At 41.3% G+C, this 18535-nt stretch overlaps 1 protein-coding gene across 1 annotated transcript in view; it reads right to left on the bottom strand.

Moving 5' to 3' along the window:
• LOC311003471 (E3 ubiquitin-protein ligase HECW1-like) overlaps nt 1-18535 on the bottom strand; it is a gene marked incomplete at both ends in the record, with an annotated part of 108328 nt that overhangs the window by 64125 nt on the left and 25668 nt on the right. The window contains 2 exons of the mRNA XM_083995238.1: nt 6697-6866; nt 11558-11636. Coding sequence (XP_083851364.1) covers nt 6697-6866; nt 11558-11636 — 249 coding nt within the window. The remainder of the gene's footprint in view (nt 1-6696; nt 6867-11557; nt 11637-18535) is intronic.

The following is an 18535-nucleotide window of genomic DNA, read 5'->3' on the forward strand; positions in this document are numbered from 1 at the left end:
AGAGGAGTAGAGGAGTGTGATGGAGGGAAAGTGGAGGTTTAGTTTAAACCAACCAGATAAATCTAAAGTCTGAAGCAGCAGAAACTAAATGTTGGTTTGTGACGTTTGTTTCCTCGTTAACGACGACTCTGGTTCCACTGAGGCAGAAACGTCCTCAGCTCCTCGTCTCCTTCTTTATGGATCAACAACACTTTCTACTTTCATAAAACTAAAATATATATATATATATATGAGACGAACCAGGAACGCTTCAGTTGTTAGATTTAATAAAAACACAGGAACTTTATTTTCTGGTTTTTTTTGGGACATTCGTCTGAGTTGGTGGAGTCAAATGTCTCCAGACACTTCACTGCAACAGGAAGTGTTTCTAAGGACATGATGAAGCCACTTATGAGGTCATTTTCTGTGTGATTTGACCGCTCAGGGCCACCGTACTTTATACTTTCTAACATCTTTGTTACAGTTGAAATATAATAAACTCTGAATGTCGTCGTGTCATTTCCCGGTCGGTCCACACAGTCACATCCCTCTGAGCAGAAATAGATCCTTAAAAGATTCTTCTAATGAACTGAAGTTTAAAAGTGGAGGAAACGACTTTAATCTACAGGAATAAAAACTTTAACGTCAGCGAGTCACAACAAGCTAAAAATATTTTCACCGGTGCTGACGAGCGGAGCTGGAGGACGGATCGATCGCCAGCGTCACGTTTGATATTTCAAAATAAAAGTCTTGAAAGGTCAAAACTATGCAACATAAAAGAACAAATGCATTGGTGTCAATTTGGTAACACATGAGCTGTAAATACAGAAACTGACTGAGACACTAAATTAAAAACACTGTGTTTATTTATCCCACTTTTTAATGTCCGCATTTAGTATTGTATGTACTGTACTGTATTTATTTGTGTTGTTGCTTCATGTTAAACTGTGTTTTTAACTTGTGTTTCTTTTTATTCTATGCACACAATAAATGTGTTTTCTGATTATGATTCTGAAATTAGATTTTTACAGTAGCATTGTAAGATAAAAAAAGGTAGAAAAAAATGCAAATATAGAAATATAAAACCATATAAAATGATATATTATAATTTATTTGCATCTCATGAAGATGTTTTGTGAATTTGTTTGTGTTTCTTCTGTGTTATTTCTTTAAGTTGTAAAACTGCACAATCAGTGGAAACACACTATAATCAATATTGCAATAAATCAAAGTGCCAACTCCAAATCACAGGAGCTGCTGTTTGAAAACCCCGGGCCGACAATTCGTATTCTGCAGATGTACAGAAACATGTTTGTTCACCATCATTTTAATATTTTTTTGAGTGCAAATTGATTAAATGCCATGTATGACGTCTGGTGTTAAAATGCAGCTCTATTGCAGAGTTGAGCTCTCAAACTTGATTTTTAAATTACTTTTCATGCACAGGATGCAGCTCAAAGTGCTTTCACGAATATAAGAGAGAGAGAGAGAGTGTGTGTGTTAAAAACAGGGAAAACATTAAAGACAAAAATGTTTAAAAAATACATGACTTCCTTATAAAGTTTAATGAATTCCCTCTGGAGTCAAGTCAGCGTGTCTCTGTGTCTGTCTGGAGTCAGAGATCGACAGTGACTGGTTCAGCTTCAGGAGCTTCAGGAGCTTCAGAGCTGCAGCAGCTGTCGTACATCATCATATTGATCACGTGCACACACACACACACACACACACACACACACACACACACACACACACACTCAGTTCATGTCTATATGTGCAAGAAGCCGAGTCAGATTCTCCCCTGATGAGGCCGACAGCGACTCTCTCACATGCAGAACGGTGGATGATGATGGAAACTTCACTCGACCTTCGCCGTCATGTGACCGACAGCGAGTCACGTAATGAGGAACATGTAGGTTTGAACGCAGCTCTCTCTCTCTCTACACACACGAGAGGTATCGATCGGCTCGTGGTCATAAAGGTCATTTTAATTGGATTCATATTGATCTCATTACATTTACAGGACATTTATTAAAAAAAAAGGTGAAGAGACCGAAGGAGGAGGGATTTACATTTACATGTTCTCTCTCTCTGCACATTAGGCTATGAATATTTCCACTGTAACTGCTCTGGCTTTTTTCCCCCCAAAACATGCAAATACGCCCATTAGCCGACCTCAGTGAAGCCTGAGGTGGAGCGGCTCACTGACTGGACGGACTGGAGGCACCGACACGTTGCACACTGACATCCTCCAACTTTCAGACTTTCAAAATAAATGAGCGTCAAAAGTGAAAATAAATAAAACACAGAGGAGAAATGGCCTGTTGAGCCTGAAGTCTCCGCTGCCAAAAACACCTGAATCACCTGAACTCTAGCTGAGTACAGTCTGGAAAAGAGTTTAATACGTCACAAACCTAAGGCTAACACTGGCACTTTTATATTTTATTATGTTCATTAATGTGCATTGTCCTCCTTAAATAAATAAATAAGGAACCAATCCTGATGACCTGTGGAGATGAGGGGTGGAGCTAAATGCAGCTGAAACCTGAGACCACCGCTAACCAACCAACCAACCAACCAACCAACCAACCAACCAACCAATCAGCCACTGCCAGTCACAAGCAAACTAGCAACCTTAACAAAGAGATGCTAACTGGACAAAAAGATTTTAACCAAAGACAGTTTAAGAACCAAGACGCTCCACTACGAGTAAGTTTCCTGTCTCTGTGTCACGTGGGTTTCTATATAACTCCGCCCCTTTTAGGGGACCGGCAGACCGTGACTCCGCCCCCTTTAGGAGACCAGCAGAGCATGACTCCACCCCCTTTAGGGGGCCGGCAGACCGTGACTCCATCCCCTTTAGGAGACCAGCAGAGCGTGACTCCGCCCCCTTTTGGAGACCAGCAGAGCGTGACTCCGCCCCCTTTAGGAGACCAGCAGAGCATGACTCCACCCCCTTTAGGGGACCAACAGACCGTGACTCCGCCCTCTGTAGGAGACCAGCAGACCGTGACTCCGCCCCCTTTAGGAGACCAGCAGACAATGACTCCGCCCCCTTTAGGAGACCAGCAGACCGTGACTCCGCCCCCTTAAGGAGACCAGCAGACCGTGACTCCGCCCCCTTTAGGAGACCAACAGACCGTGACTCCGCCCCCTTTAGGAGACTAACAAACAATGACTCCGCCCCCTTTAGGAGACCAGCAGACAATGACTCCGCCCCCTTTAGGAGACCAGCAGACCGTGACTCCGCCCCCTTTAGGAGACCAGCAGAGCATGACTCCGCCCCCTTTAGGAGACCAGCAGACAATGACTCCGCCCCCTTTAGGAGACCAGCAGACCGTGACTTTGCCCCCTTTAGGAGACTGGCATACCATGACTCCGCCCCCTTTAGGAGAGCAGCAGCAACAGCAGGATCTTGAACGTGAACGTGAGCTCAGATTATGGTCGATTCTTTCGCTCCGTAGTAACTTAAAGTAAATATTGGACTCATTTTTCACAAGACACATCTCTTCTGAACATTGAGACATGAAAACGTCAAATTTCAGAATAATGAATCAGGAGAAAATGAACTTTGCTCCAGACCTGTCGATTTCTCAACAGATCTGACACAGATCTCCATGGTAACGTCAAATGTAGAAATAAGTAAGTAGTTGAAATTCACCATCATCACCAGACAGATACAGTGACATTAATGAAGGTCGACATTGATCTGATTCTGACATACTGGCAAGTGAAGGTAAATATAACCCTGCATTAATTATTCAGAAGACACATTGTACTCTAAAAAACACACTTTTCCAGCAGCGTACAGGTTTCCATGGATCAGCTGTCGTCTTGGCAACACTTTGCAGCTGCTGTAACATTTCATCATTTTATTTCATTATTATGTGAAATGTTGCAGAGTGGCGGGCGGCGGCCTGCAGCGCGGTACAGTACAGTACGGTACGGCCGGCGTGCTGACTGCAGAGAGCCATTAGAGTAATACAGAGCATTACTGCCAAGCAGAGCCCAGCTCCACTCAACACGGGAGCTGTTTGGAGCGAGAGAAGTGGCTTTGAGCTGAGTGGATGTGGATGCTGCTGCCAAGAGGGACGCTGCATTAGACCCGCGTACGGTGTCTCCTCAGGGACACAATAGTTGGACTGAAAACAGCTCAACGTTTATGCACAAAGCTCTGAGTCATTTCCACTGTGTGTGTTGTGTTGTTACGGTCCAAACCCGTCCTCAGATTCATGTTTTCACCCAATTAACTATTCAACCACAGTTTTACCACACAACTGATCACCAATAATGATTTTTTATTTGATGCTCAAACAGAGAAACCAAAGTAAAGGTGAGTTAACTGAGCTACATTAAATCTGGGTCACCTGCCGTCGAGGCTCTTCAAAATAAAACGCTTTCTCTCTGGCTTCTAAAAACTGACTGAATCAGCTGTGCACAGACAAATATTGACACAACACCAGAGAGAAGTTTGCTAATTGGACGTAAAGTTGCAGCTCAGCAAACGTCTTGAAACTTCAGCTGCGCAGTAAAAGAGAAAAAAGTGCACAAGAAAATCTGATGAACAGAAATCTCTATCTATAATTTACACTACAAATCTATTTCTGTAAAAGCTGCTCTTTTTTTTGATCAACAACCACTGCTGCAAAAACTGAATTTATAATGAAAACACTTGTAATGATTTTAAAAGTCAGTTTTAGCTTGTTAATTACTTTATAAATACACATGCATGCTGCCCTGTTTCTTATTGCGCCCTCTAGTGGCCACAACTCAACTGATGCATCTTTAAATTACTAAGAAACAATGACAGAGAATCACTAGGCTTAAAGAATATGCAAATATATAACTTTTTTTTGTTATTGGTACAGCTTTTATATATACAGCATTTTCTAAAAAGTAATAATAGAAACTTTAATCCTAAATTTGCTTTTTTTTTGCATTTCAGGACAATATTTTTTCACACAGCTTGTCATGAATTCTTCCTCAGCCATTTTTCATCTGCTGAGAACTCATTGATGATCAATTGATTTCCAATAATGTGGGAATTTCTCCACTTTAACCGAAGTAATAGAATCAGGATCACTGATCTTTGTAGTTTAATGTTATTTAAAGCCTTTTTTTTTTTTTGCCAACAGCCGACTGTCGAGTGATGAAACTCACAGTTTTCCAAGAAAAAGTCCTGGATGAGAAAATCAATTGGCTGATCTTGTTTTCCACAAAGCAAACATGATTTTCATGGATTACATTGATCCTCTTACTCCAACTAATGAAACCAAAGAAGCCCCTAAAGCCCCACCACCCCCCGGTCTCTGCTGCACAGTCCTCTGCTCTGGGTTTGTATTATGAACCTATCAATGGACATTTACATAACAATTCAATAATCAGAGAATTAAGATTACATTACATTTCTAACATGTTGAGATCCATTGTTTGCATCTGTCAACTTTTGGTTCTTACCCCTAAATATTAAACATCAACAACTGCAACTTTTCTCATAACAAAAATGAAATAAAATCTACAATAACTTACAATTTACAGTTTGAATTTAAGTCTTATTTACTACATGATTCACTTGCACTACTTCCACAGTATCACAACCTGTAGGATGAGTACAAATAAAGTCGATTTACCTGCCTAACTTCACTATGTATCTGTCAGTAATGTTTAGCATATGTAATCAGTTCATTAAAACATTAAAAACAGAACTGATATTAGAGATTAAAATCAACTATAGTCCGAACAACAAACCAAGAAAATAAAAAAGTTCAAATTAATGTTTTGTTTCAAGGAGGCCGTTTTAAAAATCTCAGACTGACATGGGAACAGTTTCTGTTGCAGCTTTCATCATCTCTAACACACAGGTAAAGATGCTCCTCCATCAACTTTGAGCTGGATGAGAGCAGCATCTGTCACCATGGTAACCGTACACATCAAACATGGCGACCGACTGATGCTGTAGCCTTTAGTGAGGACAAAGACGGTTTATAAACCAATGAGGAGTCAGCTTCCTGTATGATGTCACTAGGCTTCTGCTCGGCCACGCCCCTTTAGGGAGACCAGAGGCAGCCTGGAGTGTATTGACTCCAATGGGACAATTATTTAACGTGAACACAGATTATGGTCTGTCCTTTCTCCCCACAGTCACTGAAGTAAATGTTGGACTCATTTTTCACAAGCCACATCTCTTCTGAACAGTTTGACACCAAAATGACAACTTTCAGACGGACACATCAGGAGAAAATCCACTTTGTTCCAGACCTGTCTCTGTCTCTACGACACACTCTCCACAGATTTGAAACAATTTTTTTTTCAAACAAACGGCCGCAAACTCCCGTGAAAATGATTTAAATTATTTCTGTCATGTTAAATATGACTGTTAGTAGTGTAAATATTTAATGTTATCATAAGAAAATATAAATATCTCACTTTCATCTACCTACAAATTGTATAAATCCACACACACGTTCACAGACGAGGTGGTGACGGTTGGCCACGCCCATTTAGAGAGACAGGAAGTGAAACCATTTCTATCATTGGAGCCGCTCATGGAGGATCTTTCTATATATTGAATATCTTTGGTGAGGAAGTGGAAGACGGGGAAGTGTTTGAATGATGGTAAAGTATCACAAAGGAAGAAAAACTGATTTTTATTTGTAGAGTTATCATATTTGTGTCACAAGTAGGCTATGTGTGTGTGTGTGTGTGTGTGTGTGTGTGTACCTCTGCGCTCCACTGTGGGTTGACGGTGTTGCACACCACCCCGGAGCGTTTCTCCTGGCCGTGGTGCGGCAGCGAGGGGAAGATGCTGTGCTTCCCCGGCTGGATGGAGAGCTTCAGGTACGGGTCGGGGTTGAAGAACATCCCCTTCTTCAAGCCCACGGCCTGCAGGTCTGTTACAACCACACACACACACACACACACACACACACAGGGTGACATCAGCGTTACCACGGCCACCAGTCAACGTGAAGCTCTGCAGCGGTTTCATCACAGCGCTGTGTGTGTGTGTGTGTGATGCCGAGATAAAACACGACTGGTTATCTCCAAAGCAACAACATGAAAGTGTGACCCACTTTCTCTGAATCTCTGTGAAAAACACAGCAGAAGAATCAATGTTTGAAGTCCAATAAAAACTTCTCAACTCTTGTATTTTAAAGTCTTATCTTTGTACACATTATTAATACATGTCAATTATCAACACACCAACAACAGAATCAGTGTTTTTCCACCATGACTTGACTCCCGGCGGCATTTTAGTTCATGTCTAGAAGTGAAATCAAATAGGACGAATCTCCTTGTTGTTTACAACTACTTCCGGGTAGAAAACCAGCATGAGAACAATAGTGACAGACGAGAGTTTCGCTATATTTATCTAATTTTTCATGTCACTATATCACCGTTTAGACTAATCTGATGTCTGTAAAGTTTATAAAACCAATGATTGGACAAACATTACTATTTCTTTTTCAAAGGAGGTTAAATCGAAAGCAACTGGACTTAGTTATTTGTCTAGGAAGACGTTTCACCTCTCATCCAAGAGGCTTCATCAGTTCATGTACGCAGCTGACCAGGCTGGGACTGGTCCAACTATCTGGTGTGGAGACTCACTATTTAACCTCTTGTGTGGGCGTTTCACAAGGGTGATGATGTCACTGGTTCCCTTTTGTGCTCCAAGTGCCAACGACAGTCGTTGGAGTGACAGTCGTTGGTGGGAAGTTGGTTTTGACTTCGTTAGTGCCCTATTGTGTTCTATCGACAGTCGTTGGAGTCACTTGCCACTTGTGAACAGTAGTTGTTCTTTGAGGCTAGATTGTTGAGTCTCCTGGGAAGGGATGAAAGGGCAGCATTGTAAATTGGAGATAGGTGGTGTCTCAGACCTCCTCCCCTGTTGAGGGAAGGTTTTTCTACTTTTACAAAAATGGCTTCTTTAACTCCTCTTTCAAACCATCTGTCCTCTCTGTCTAGGATTTGGACATTGCTGTCCTCAAAGGAGTGGGCTTTCTCCTTGAGATGTAAATGGACAGCAGAGTCCAGTCCTGAGGAGTTTGCTCTCCTGTGTTGGGCCATGCGTTTATGCAGTGGTTGTTTTGTTTCTCCAATGTAGAGGTCTTTGCATTCCTCGTTGCATTGGACTGCATACACCAGATTGCTTTTGTGGGTGTGTGGTGTTCTGTCCTTGGGATGTACCAGTCTCTGTCTGAGTGTGTTGCTGGGTTTGAAATACACAGGGATACGGTGTTTGTTAAAGATCCTCCTGAGTTTTTCTGATACTCCAGACACATATGGAATGACTATGTTTTTTCTCTTGTTTTGTCTTTCTTTCTCAACCACTTTGCTGGTTTTCTTTCTGGAAGCAGCTGCAGTTTTCACAAAGGTCCAGTTAGGGTAACCACAAGTTGTGAGGGCGCCTCTCAGGTGCTTGTGTTCTGCCCCTTGGGCCTGTGAGCTGGTGGGCACGTTATCAGCTCTGTGTTGCAAAGTTCTGATAACACCAAGCTTATGTTCCAGAGGGTGGTGAGAGTCGAAAAGTAGATATTGGTCTGTATGTGTGGGTTTTCTGTATACCCCAATGTGGAGGCTACTGTCCTTTTTCATATGGACGTCACAATCTAAGAAAGGCAGACTATTGTCCTTGACATCCTCTCTGGTGAACTTGATGTTTTTGTTTTCGTCTTCCTAGACAAATAACTAAGTCCAGTTGCTTTCGATTTAACCTCCTTTGAAATACTATGACCTGGACAAATGAGAATATGCACCGGATTACTATTTCTGTGTGCATGTTTTTGTAATTAGTCATGGTTATCATAGATTAGCCGGGCTAACGGTTAGCTACCTGTTTAACTTTAATAACTCAGTGACTCAATAAACGCTCCATGAAAAAATATTTTCTCCAGCGGATATCTGAGTTCCAACATGACTGAGCTAACTGGAGTAGTTTCATGTCGTGTCCCACAACGGGAGGGTTTTAACAGCTGACGTCCTGCTGTTAGCTTAGCTACTGCCGTTAGCTTAGCTGCCGTTAGCCTAGCTACCGTTAGCTTAGCTACCGTTAGCTGTCCCTGTCAGCTGAGCCACTGATGCTTTCTAGACTCTGTGATTCCCCCAAACTGAATAAATACAACACATAGCAACACAAAACACACACACAGAAATAGTAATGTTTCTTCAATCATTTCAGATTTGTCTAAACGGTGATAGGGCGTGAAAAATATGATATATAGCTAAACTTTCGTTCGTTACTATTGATCTCATTCAAATTAGGTGCTGGTTTTCTACCCGGAAGTAGAAGGTAAACAACAAGGAGATTCGGTCTATAGAAACACTCGATTGTTCTGTTTCCTAGAGAGAAAAATGAAATTATGTTTATATTTAATTGTGAAAAAATTCTGCAGCACCTGTGTTTTGATACTGTTCAGTTGATTACTGTGCCAATATTAGCAGTGTAATGTCTGTTTCTACGCCGATGACACCACCTTTTATGTCTCAGCCCCACTGCAAACCAACCAGACCTACTTAACTTAACTTAACTTAACTTAACTGAAGTTATTAAGTTTGTAAATATGGATGTTTATATCTGTTATATAAAAAGAGTTGGACTGGGTTTCACATTTATAAGATATTTATCATCCTTAGATGAGTTTTAAACTGTTAACTGGTTTCCTACTCTACTGATGAGTTCAGTTTTTCTCCTGGGTGTTCTCTCTGTGTTGTGTTGTGTTTTGTGTTTTGTTTTGTTTCACACTCTGCTTCAGAAAAAAGCCACAAAAAAAAGTGATTGATTTACAGTATGTTAATAAGAAATCCAGACGAAGCCAGTTACACTGAATTTAAATGTTTAATCCCGTGAGAAAAGATTAACCCAGATGCACCACCCAGTTGGGGGGCTGCCTGCAGGACATACGTGTTGTTTCAGTCCGTGTGCAGCTTTTGTAAAAAACACTGTGGTCGTGTTTTTATGTTAGAGAGGATTAGTGGAAAAATACTAGAGAGAGAAAAAAAAACGAAGTGATCCTCTGCCATGTTGTGTTAATGAGCTCCACAGAGTTGAAGTTGACTTTGCTGCATTATGCATTTATTTATTTATTCATTCATTTTAAAAGGTTCCAAGGTTGTTTGGGGAGTGAAATGTGAATTTTAAGTGTTTTGTGCATAATTTGAGCTGGAGGAGCAGAGATCCTCATCCTCACCACATCCAAGGTGTGTGTGTGTGTGTGTGTGATGAAAGGCTAAATGATGAGTGATGTAAGACACCACGCCACACTCACACATCAGCTTCGCTTGTTCAGACTGAGACACTTGATGCTTAAACATCGGCGAGAAGAAGATTTTTCATCACGTCTCTCTAAAGTAAAGTGCGGTGGTTAAATCTTTGATCCTCTCTGAGCATGTAGAAGACGGCGCTGCCTTATAATAAGAAGAACTGCTTCAGTATCAAAGTGATGCTGCGTGCGATGTGAGCACCAGCGGCTAATGGCTGATTCATCCCACTCCTAATGGTCTCAGATGTTCAAAATGTAAACAAATGAAAGCTCACGTCGGAGGCAGCAGGGAACTCGCTCGTTAAACTTCCTGTTTACATCCCACAGAGCAATATGGAAACTTTAGTCCTCAAATTTAAATCCTGATTATCCCCTTGATTTAACCAGGAGCAAACGCCTGATTAGAGGTTTGAATTACTGCAGTGTTAAAGGAGCTGTATGTAAAACTGTTGTCGCAGTCAGTTTTTGTGAACATGTGTTTGAGAGTCATAGGGAGGTTTTTTAAAGAGATAGTTCAACATTTTGGCAAGTTGGCCCATTGCCATAATCCCTATAGTCATAGCAGTAATTCGTTACCTTTAATTGTCGGTGCAAGCTGTTTTTAGAACGGCGGAGCAGAGCCGTGAGCTGCTCAGAGCTACGCTACGGAGGCTCATTATGGGATTTCTTGGTTTTCCTCCATCAAACTCATCAAATACACAATCCAACAACTCCACAACGCTCTGGTGGACAAGTTGTGAGCTGCACATTCACCACACTATGAGATGATAACACAACGTTACCAGACAGAGTTGTTTTAGAGGGAAATACAGAGACTGTTGATGAAAAACTGTCCCTGAAGGCAACGTGCATCAGCGGTTTTGCATGAATTTCCCTCTAAAACAACTCTGTCTGGTAATGTTGTGTTATTATCTCATAGCGTGGTGAATGTGCAGGTCACAACTTGTCCACCAGAGCGTTGTGGAGTTGTTGGATTGTGTATTTGATGAAAACCAAGAAATCCCATAATGAGCCTCCGTAGCGTAGCTCTGAGCAGCTCACGGCTCTGCTCCGCCGTTCTAAAAACAGCTTGCACCGACAATTAAAGGTAACGAACCTACTGCTATGACTATAGGGATTATGGCAATGGGCCAATTTGACAAAAATATTGAACTACCAGGACTGACTGCCTCTAGTGGTCAGGAGAGGAACTGCACTTCACCACTTTGGTTTGAACCTGCTTCGTCTTTCCAGTGAAAGCTTCAGCTGAAGACCGAGTGTGACAAATGTTGAATAAAAGACACGACTACAGGATCACATGGAGGTGTGTAGGATAAGGATACCTGACAGGGAGAAGTTAATGAGCCTCCTCCTGTTGCCCAGTCCGTGGTTGACTTCAGGACTCACCACCGGCTTTAAGACCTGCAGGCGGAGACAGACACAAAGAGTTAACAACATGAAAACACACTCAGCCCTTCCTCCTCCTCCTCCTCCTCTACACCAGCATCTTCCTTTCTTTCCTGTAAGATGAAACTTTAATGATGCCCAAGAGGAAAGTGGGTCACTGCAGCCAAATACACGGTATGCAAGTAAAAAAAACAGACAGTATGCAAGTAAAGAAAGTGTACGGTGGGTAAGAACTGAACGGAGGAGGAAATCTATTTCAGGATACACACACTGGTACAGTACACTGCTCTGAAAGCCCAAAGTCACGATGATGTGATGTCAACGCTGCTGAACGAAGCGTCCCATCTCCATTCAGAGCTCCGTTTTCAGCCTGTAATCAATACTCTGTCTTCATTATTCTGACATTGATTCTTTCAGCCAGGAAGAGGAGGAGCAGCAGCACGGGGGGATGGGAGGAGGACGGAGGAGAAGGAGGAGAAGAGCGGATGGAGAGGACGGTGGAAATGTACATGTAGATCCTACTGTATGTAGGGAAACATCTGCTCTGTCTTCCCTCCTGCAGTAAAACCCAATCAAATAAGTAGAGGAATAAAAACAAACAGAGATGCCGGTGAAGATATCTCTGGTTTGTTTAAAGGGATAGTTCAACATTTTGGCAAATTAGCCCATTGCCATAATCGCTATAGTCATAGCAGTAGGTTCGTTACCTTTAATTGTCGGTGCAAGCTATTTTTAGAATGGAGGAGCGGAGCGGCAAGCTGCTCAGGACTATGCTATGGAGGCTAAGGGAATTTCTTGGTTTTCCTCATCAAATACACAACCCAACAACTCCAAAAGGCTGTCGTGGACAAGTTGTGACCTGCACATTCACCACACTATGAGATAATAATGGAATGTTACGAGACAGAGTTGTTTTAGAGGTAAATTCATGCAAAACCGCTGATGCGCGTTGCGTTCAGGGACAGTTTTCCAGCAAGCAGTCTCTGCATTTACCCTGTATTTACCTCGAAAACGACTCCGTTTCGTAACGTTCCATTATTATCTCATAGCGTGGCGATTGTGCAGGTCACAACTTGTCCACCAGAGCGTTTTGGACTTTGGGGATTTTGTATTTGATGAGGGAAACCAAGAAATCCCATGAGCCTCCGTAGCGTAGCTCTGAGCAGCTCACGGCTCTGCTCCGCCATTCTAAAAATAGCTTGCACTGACAATTAAAGGTAACGAACCTACTGCTATGACTATAGGGATTATGGCAATGGGCCAATTTGCCAAAATGTTTAACTATCCCTTTAAGTCACAGCAACACTGCACCGTCAGAGTCTGGAGGTTCACAAAGTTCTGGATTTTGTTTTTGTGAATCAGAATCTTAACTCAGCATCGAGACGATCCGTCTTTCTCCTCCGTCGATGCCCAGATGCTCCTCTGTAAGGGCAGAGATCATTAGCGCCATGGAAACCATCCGTCAGCGGAGAGTAAATATTAAGATTTAACAATAATACGTTTGACATCTCGGGTCGTATGAAGCGGTGAAGCCTGCACTGCAAAAACTCAAAATCTTTCCAAGAATATTTGTCTTATTTCTTGTCACAGTGTCTAATTTCTAGTCAAAACTCATCTCTTTTCACTCAAAATAAGACTCATCACCTAAAAATTTACTTGTTTTTAGATCATTTTCATTTGTTTCAAGCAGATTTTCACTTGAAATAAGTAGAAAAATCTGCCAGTGAAAGCAAGTTTTTTGAGCTTGTAATAAGAAAGAAAAACTTGCTCCACTATCAGATTTTTCTACTTATTTCAAGTGAAAAATGTTTGAAAGAAGTGAAAAGTGTCTAAAAACAAGCTGCTTTTAATGTGATGAGTCTTATTTTAAGTAGAATGAGATTGTTTTGACTAGAAATAAGACAAATATTCTTGGTAAGATTTTGAGTTTTTGCAGTGTGGCGGGCGTCCAGCTGACTGACTCCAGCTACGCGCTCTGTAAATCACATGAGCAGCAGCGGTGGAAATAGAAGCTGCAGGATGAGGACACTGAAAACTCATGCCAAGAGCAGAGAAAGTCCCACTGATGATAGCAGACTTTACAGCTCCCTGCAGCTCAGATACATATGCAGAATGTGCAGAAAAACACATCATTCAGATATGAGGAAACTTATTCTTTGCAGCATCAGTTAAAATTTAAGATATGTACACTGCAAAAACTCAAATATCTTACGGAGAATATTCGTCTTATTTCTAGTCAAAATGTCATTTATGGTCAAAACAAATCCCATTATACTTAAAATAAGACTCATCATATAAAAAAATAACTTGTTTTTATATCATTTTCACTTGTTTCAAACAAATTTTCACTTGAAATAAGTAGAAAAATCTGATAGTGGAGCAAGTTTTTCTTTCTTATTACAAACACAAAAAACTTGCTTTCACTGGCAGATTATTCTACTTATTTCAAGTGAAAATTTGTTTGAAACAAGTGAAAATGATCTAAAAACAAGTTAATTTTCATGTAATGAATCTAGTTTTGACTAGAAATGAGACATTTTGACTAGAAATAAGACAAATATTCTTGGAAAGATTTGAGTTTTTGCAGTGTATATACAGTATGTGGTTTGGATGATGATCTCTGTGATTGCTGATCGACTGTCATCATTAATGTCAAAACAGTATTTTTAATTTACACAACTGCCGCTTGAATAAGTGAATTTACAACAACATTTTAGCAAATATTTTACTTCTTTTCTCTATTCATGTAGGAAATATTTTAATTAAAGCTGTAGCAGCGATGAACACGGCCTTGCCCTCTGGTGGACACTGAGGTGGTTGCTAAGGCGTTGGTTAAAGTTGCCCTACATCATCACAATAACGGGACAATTCACATGCTCACTAATAAACCTATTATCATCAGATAACTGGAGTTTTCTGAATATTTAAGTGCTCATGTAAATGGAATAAACCAATAACTGTTATGGGATGGGAAGGCAGTTATCGGTTTATGAAGAAACAGTTGAACACACCTCGGTTTTTACACAATAATCTGTTTTCCCAGTGCATGTAACATGTTTGCATCTGTATCCGGTTCATTTCCTTCGTAGAAAGCGAGGTTAGCCAAGTTTCATTAACAGATTATTTTTAATAATCATTTAATCAGTGTGCATGCAAACACACTCAATAAGATTTCCCAATAGAAGACGTATTATGTGCAAAATGCATTAAGCAAGCGCATTCAACTGTGCCTGCCCACGACGGTTATTCTGGCAGAATAATACATTTAGCAAAAAAAAAATGGCCTTTGGTCTTGGACCCTAATGAAGCAACACTTCAACTAATATTTGCTTCTTTTTTTTTTTTTTTTCCTGCAGCCATTTTTGGCCAAAACTTCATCTCATATTTTTCTGCAGATCTTGTCCTCAGCTGCTCCTGCTGCTGCTCTGAACTGGAAACTGATCTGAAGCTTCTGCATTTAAAACATTGACTGTAGATTATTATCCCACACGGTGCAACATCTAATAACACAAACTATCACATTAAGACAAAAAGTTAAGTTATCCACAGGAATATTTGACCTGAAAAGATGCCAGGGAGCTCAGAGGATAATTAATTAATACATTTAATCCCAGTTCATCCTCTAGTTGATGAGCTATGTTCAACTGGAACAGACACACAGGATAAATGTATATGTATATGTATGTTAGACTTGATCTCTTTGTATAGAACATTTCAGATGAAGTGAATAGAGAATATTCTTTCTCCAGCGTGACTCAGAATATTCTTACGCAATAAGACAGAGAAAATTAAGCAGGAAAACGGAGACAGAGGAGTGCGTGTCAGCGACGTCTCTTCAAAAACACTGCAGAGTCTCCTTAAAGAATTTCTCTGTCAGGTCCGAACGCTTACGCAACAACAACGGGCTGGAAACAAAAACACAAAGCAAAGTGCAAAAAAACCAAACCAAAACAAGATAAATAAAGGGATAAAGAAATGACAGATGTTTGGACCAATTCATCTTAATGAGATGCTAATCTGCCTCAGCGAGAGAGAAGAGGCAGCGCCGAGTCTCCTCAGCGATTCTAATCTCACAGATAAACCAAATGACAACTTCATCTACGATCTGCAGCAGCAGCAGCAGCAACACACTTTATATAATCCACCATGCTGCTGCTGCTGCTGCACAGGCCAGACACACACACTTCACTATATAAATGGAACAGAATGTACAATTTATGAGCATCCTGTGTGTGTGTGTGTGTGTGTGTGTGTGTGTGTGTGTGTGTGTGTGTGTGTGTGTGTGTGTGTGTGTGTGTGTGTGTGTGTGTGTGTGTGTGTGTGCTGCAGGAATCTTAAATCATGTAAGAGGAGGGAGCCCCACGTCGTCGTCCGACCTCGACGAACCAAAATGTATCTCCATCTGATCACAGGTCAGATTCACCCGGGCTGCAACACTTTAATACACTCCACTGGCTTTCAAGACAGAGAGAGAGAGAGGGGGGGGTGGGGGGGGATCTAACTCACACAGTAACGTAACGTACAGTAGAGGAGGTCGTGTCAAACGCTGACATTTGGGACACTGAGGCTGCAATTAGCTTCTCCCCCCAGCAAGGAATCAATAATAAAACCTGACCGGTGTATTTACTGAGATGTTAAAGAGGAGCTATGCTAAATTTTCACCTTAAAAGGGACAGTTCAACATTTAGTCAGATCCTATCCTATCCTATAGTCATAGCAGTAGGTTTGTCACCTTTAAAGGAGTTCAGAAACGGCCGTTTGTCCTGTTTGTTGCGCCTCCTTCTACGAGTTTCCACGAGTTGCCCCATGAGTTTACCCGAGTAAGGAAAACAACTTTGGTCGTTATTGAGCGGGCGGGATATTCAATGTTTGGGGCTCAGTGTGTTTGTGTGTGTCTCAGATGTTTGATTGACGGATGACGGATCCAATAGCACTGGCTGATGAATTGTGAACAACGTGACATAATTTGTGCGCCTGCATTATCCAATATGAAAAAAAATACCACACTTTCATCCCGGATTTACTCAAATAGAATTTTGCACAAAGTTTGGGCTGCATCGTCTGATAGATGAGTTATTACACTAATGTTAAGACCCACAGTGGGCTCAAATTCAGTTTTCTTTTCTGAATACCTCTAATTTTTGGTGCATGTTGTTTTGAGATCAGCGGGGCAGAGACGTGAGTTGCTCAGTGAACACAATGGAGGTGAACGGTACAGGTCCCCTGTCCCTCATCAAACTCATCAAATACACAATCCAACAACTCCACAACGCTGTGGTGGACAAGTTGTGAGCTGCACATTCACCACGCTATGAGATAATCATGTAATATTACGACACATGAAGCAAATACTCTGAACTACTTTCTCTTTTGAAATCCCTCCGCCCAGTAGCCGTGTCTGAATGTAGTTCCGGCTGCATTTCCCTCTAAAACAACTCTGTCTTGTACAGTAATGTTACATGATTATAAATGTCCCAGTATCAGCCATGATGAAAATATAGCGATGAAACTGAGCTTGGTTTTTACTGGCTATAGCAGCAACAACTAATTTCTAACAGTTCTAGTTGTTGTTGTTGTGCGACGTAAAGAGCTGCAGCTTCAAATATACGAGCAGAGTTTTTTGAATTACCCGTTTATTCGGCTGGAGCGGTGCGACTACGTGTTCCCACAAGACACGCACAACTTTTGTTTTTTTGTGCGCGGAAAGTGATCTGAACGGATGCACGTATCAACAGTGATCCGTTGCACCGCTATAACATCGTATATGATAAATAACTTTATCCACCGCTCCATGGATTGATTTCTCACCAGCTTCGTTGGAAACAAACGCCTAAAAGACTAAACTGGTTGATATCTGTTGTAAAAAAAAATATAGTACACTGCAAAAACTCAAAATCTTTCCAAGAATATTTGTCTTATTTCTTGTCAAAATGTCTCATTTCTAGTCAAAACTAAACTCTTTTCACTTAAAATAAGACTCATCACCTAAAAATGAACTTGTTTTTAGATCATTTTCACTTGTTTCAAACTAAATTTTATTTGAAATAAGAAAAAAAATCTGCCAGTGAAAGCAAATTTTCTGTGTTTGTAATAAGAAAGAAAAACTTGCTCCACTATCAGATTTTTCTACTTATTTCAAGTGAAAATCTGCTTGAAAGAAGTAAAAAGTGTCTAAAAACAAGCTGCTTTTTATGTGATGAGTCTTATTTTAAGTAGAATTAGATTAGTTTTGACTAGAAATAAGACAAATATTCTCTGTAAGATTTTGAGTTTTTGCAGTGTACTATAAATATACACATGTGTGAGCTGCTGACTGAGGCGTTAACTTTAAAGAGCAGCACTCGACCCTCCGCTGAGCGAGAGGCTTCACCCCTCAGTGTCAATTCATGGACTTTAAAAGCAGCTGAACAGACATGAGAAGTGTTTCTCTACCTGTCTGTGTTTGTGGAGCTGCAGCAGCAGGAACAAGAAGAAACACACACACTGAGCTGAGCTGAGCTGTCACAGAGTAAATATTCAGGCTTTACCCAGGCTATCCAGCTGAGCCTCGTCCTCCTCCTGTCGCTCCCCCTCTCCCTCCTCCTCCTCCTCCTCCTCCTCCTCCTCTCAGAGCCACTGGGAGACAGCAGTCCCAGCTGCAGACACATGCCGTCCATCACACACATGCAGAAACAAACGGAGGTGGCTGCTCTTCTCTCCGGCGACAGTCAGTCAACACAAGTCAAAGCAGACGAATGAATGAATGAATGAATCCTCCTCTGCTGCTGCATCTGTCCATCATCTCCTCTTCTCCTCTTCCTCCTCCTCTTCTAGCTCCTTTAAACCTCTGATCCTACTGTAGATGCTTCGTGGTCGACCCTCTGCCACCTCCCTCTTTGCTTTGCCGACTCTCTTCTCTTCCTGTGCTGGTTATT

The sequence above is a fragment of the Trachurus trachurus genome (assembly GCF_905171665.1).
Source record: "Trachurus trachurus genome assembly, chromosome: 20".
NCBI classification, from domain to species: Eukaryota; Metazoa; Chordata; class Actinopteri; order Carangiformes; family Carangidae; genus Trachurus; species Trachurus trachurus.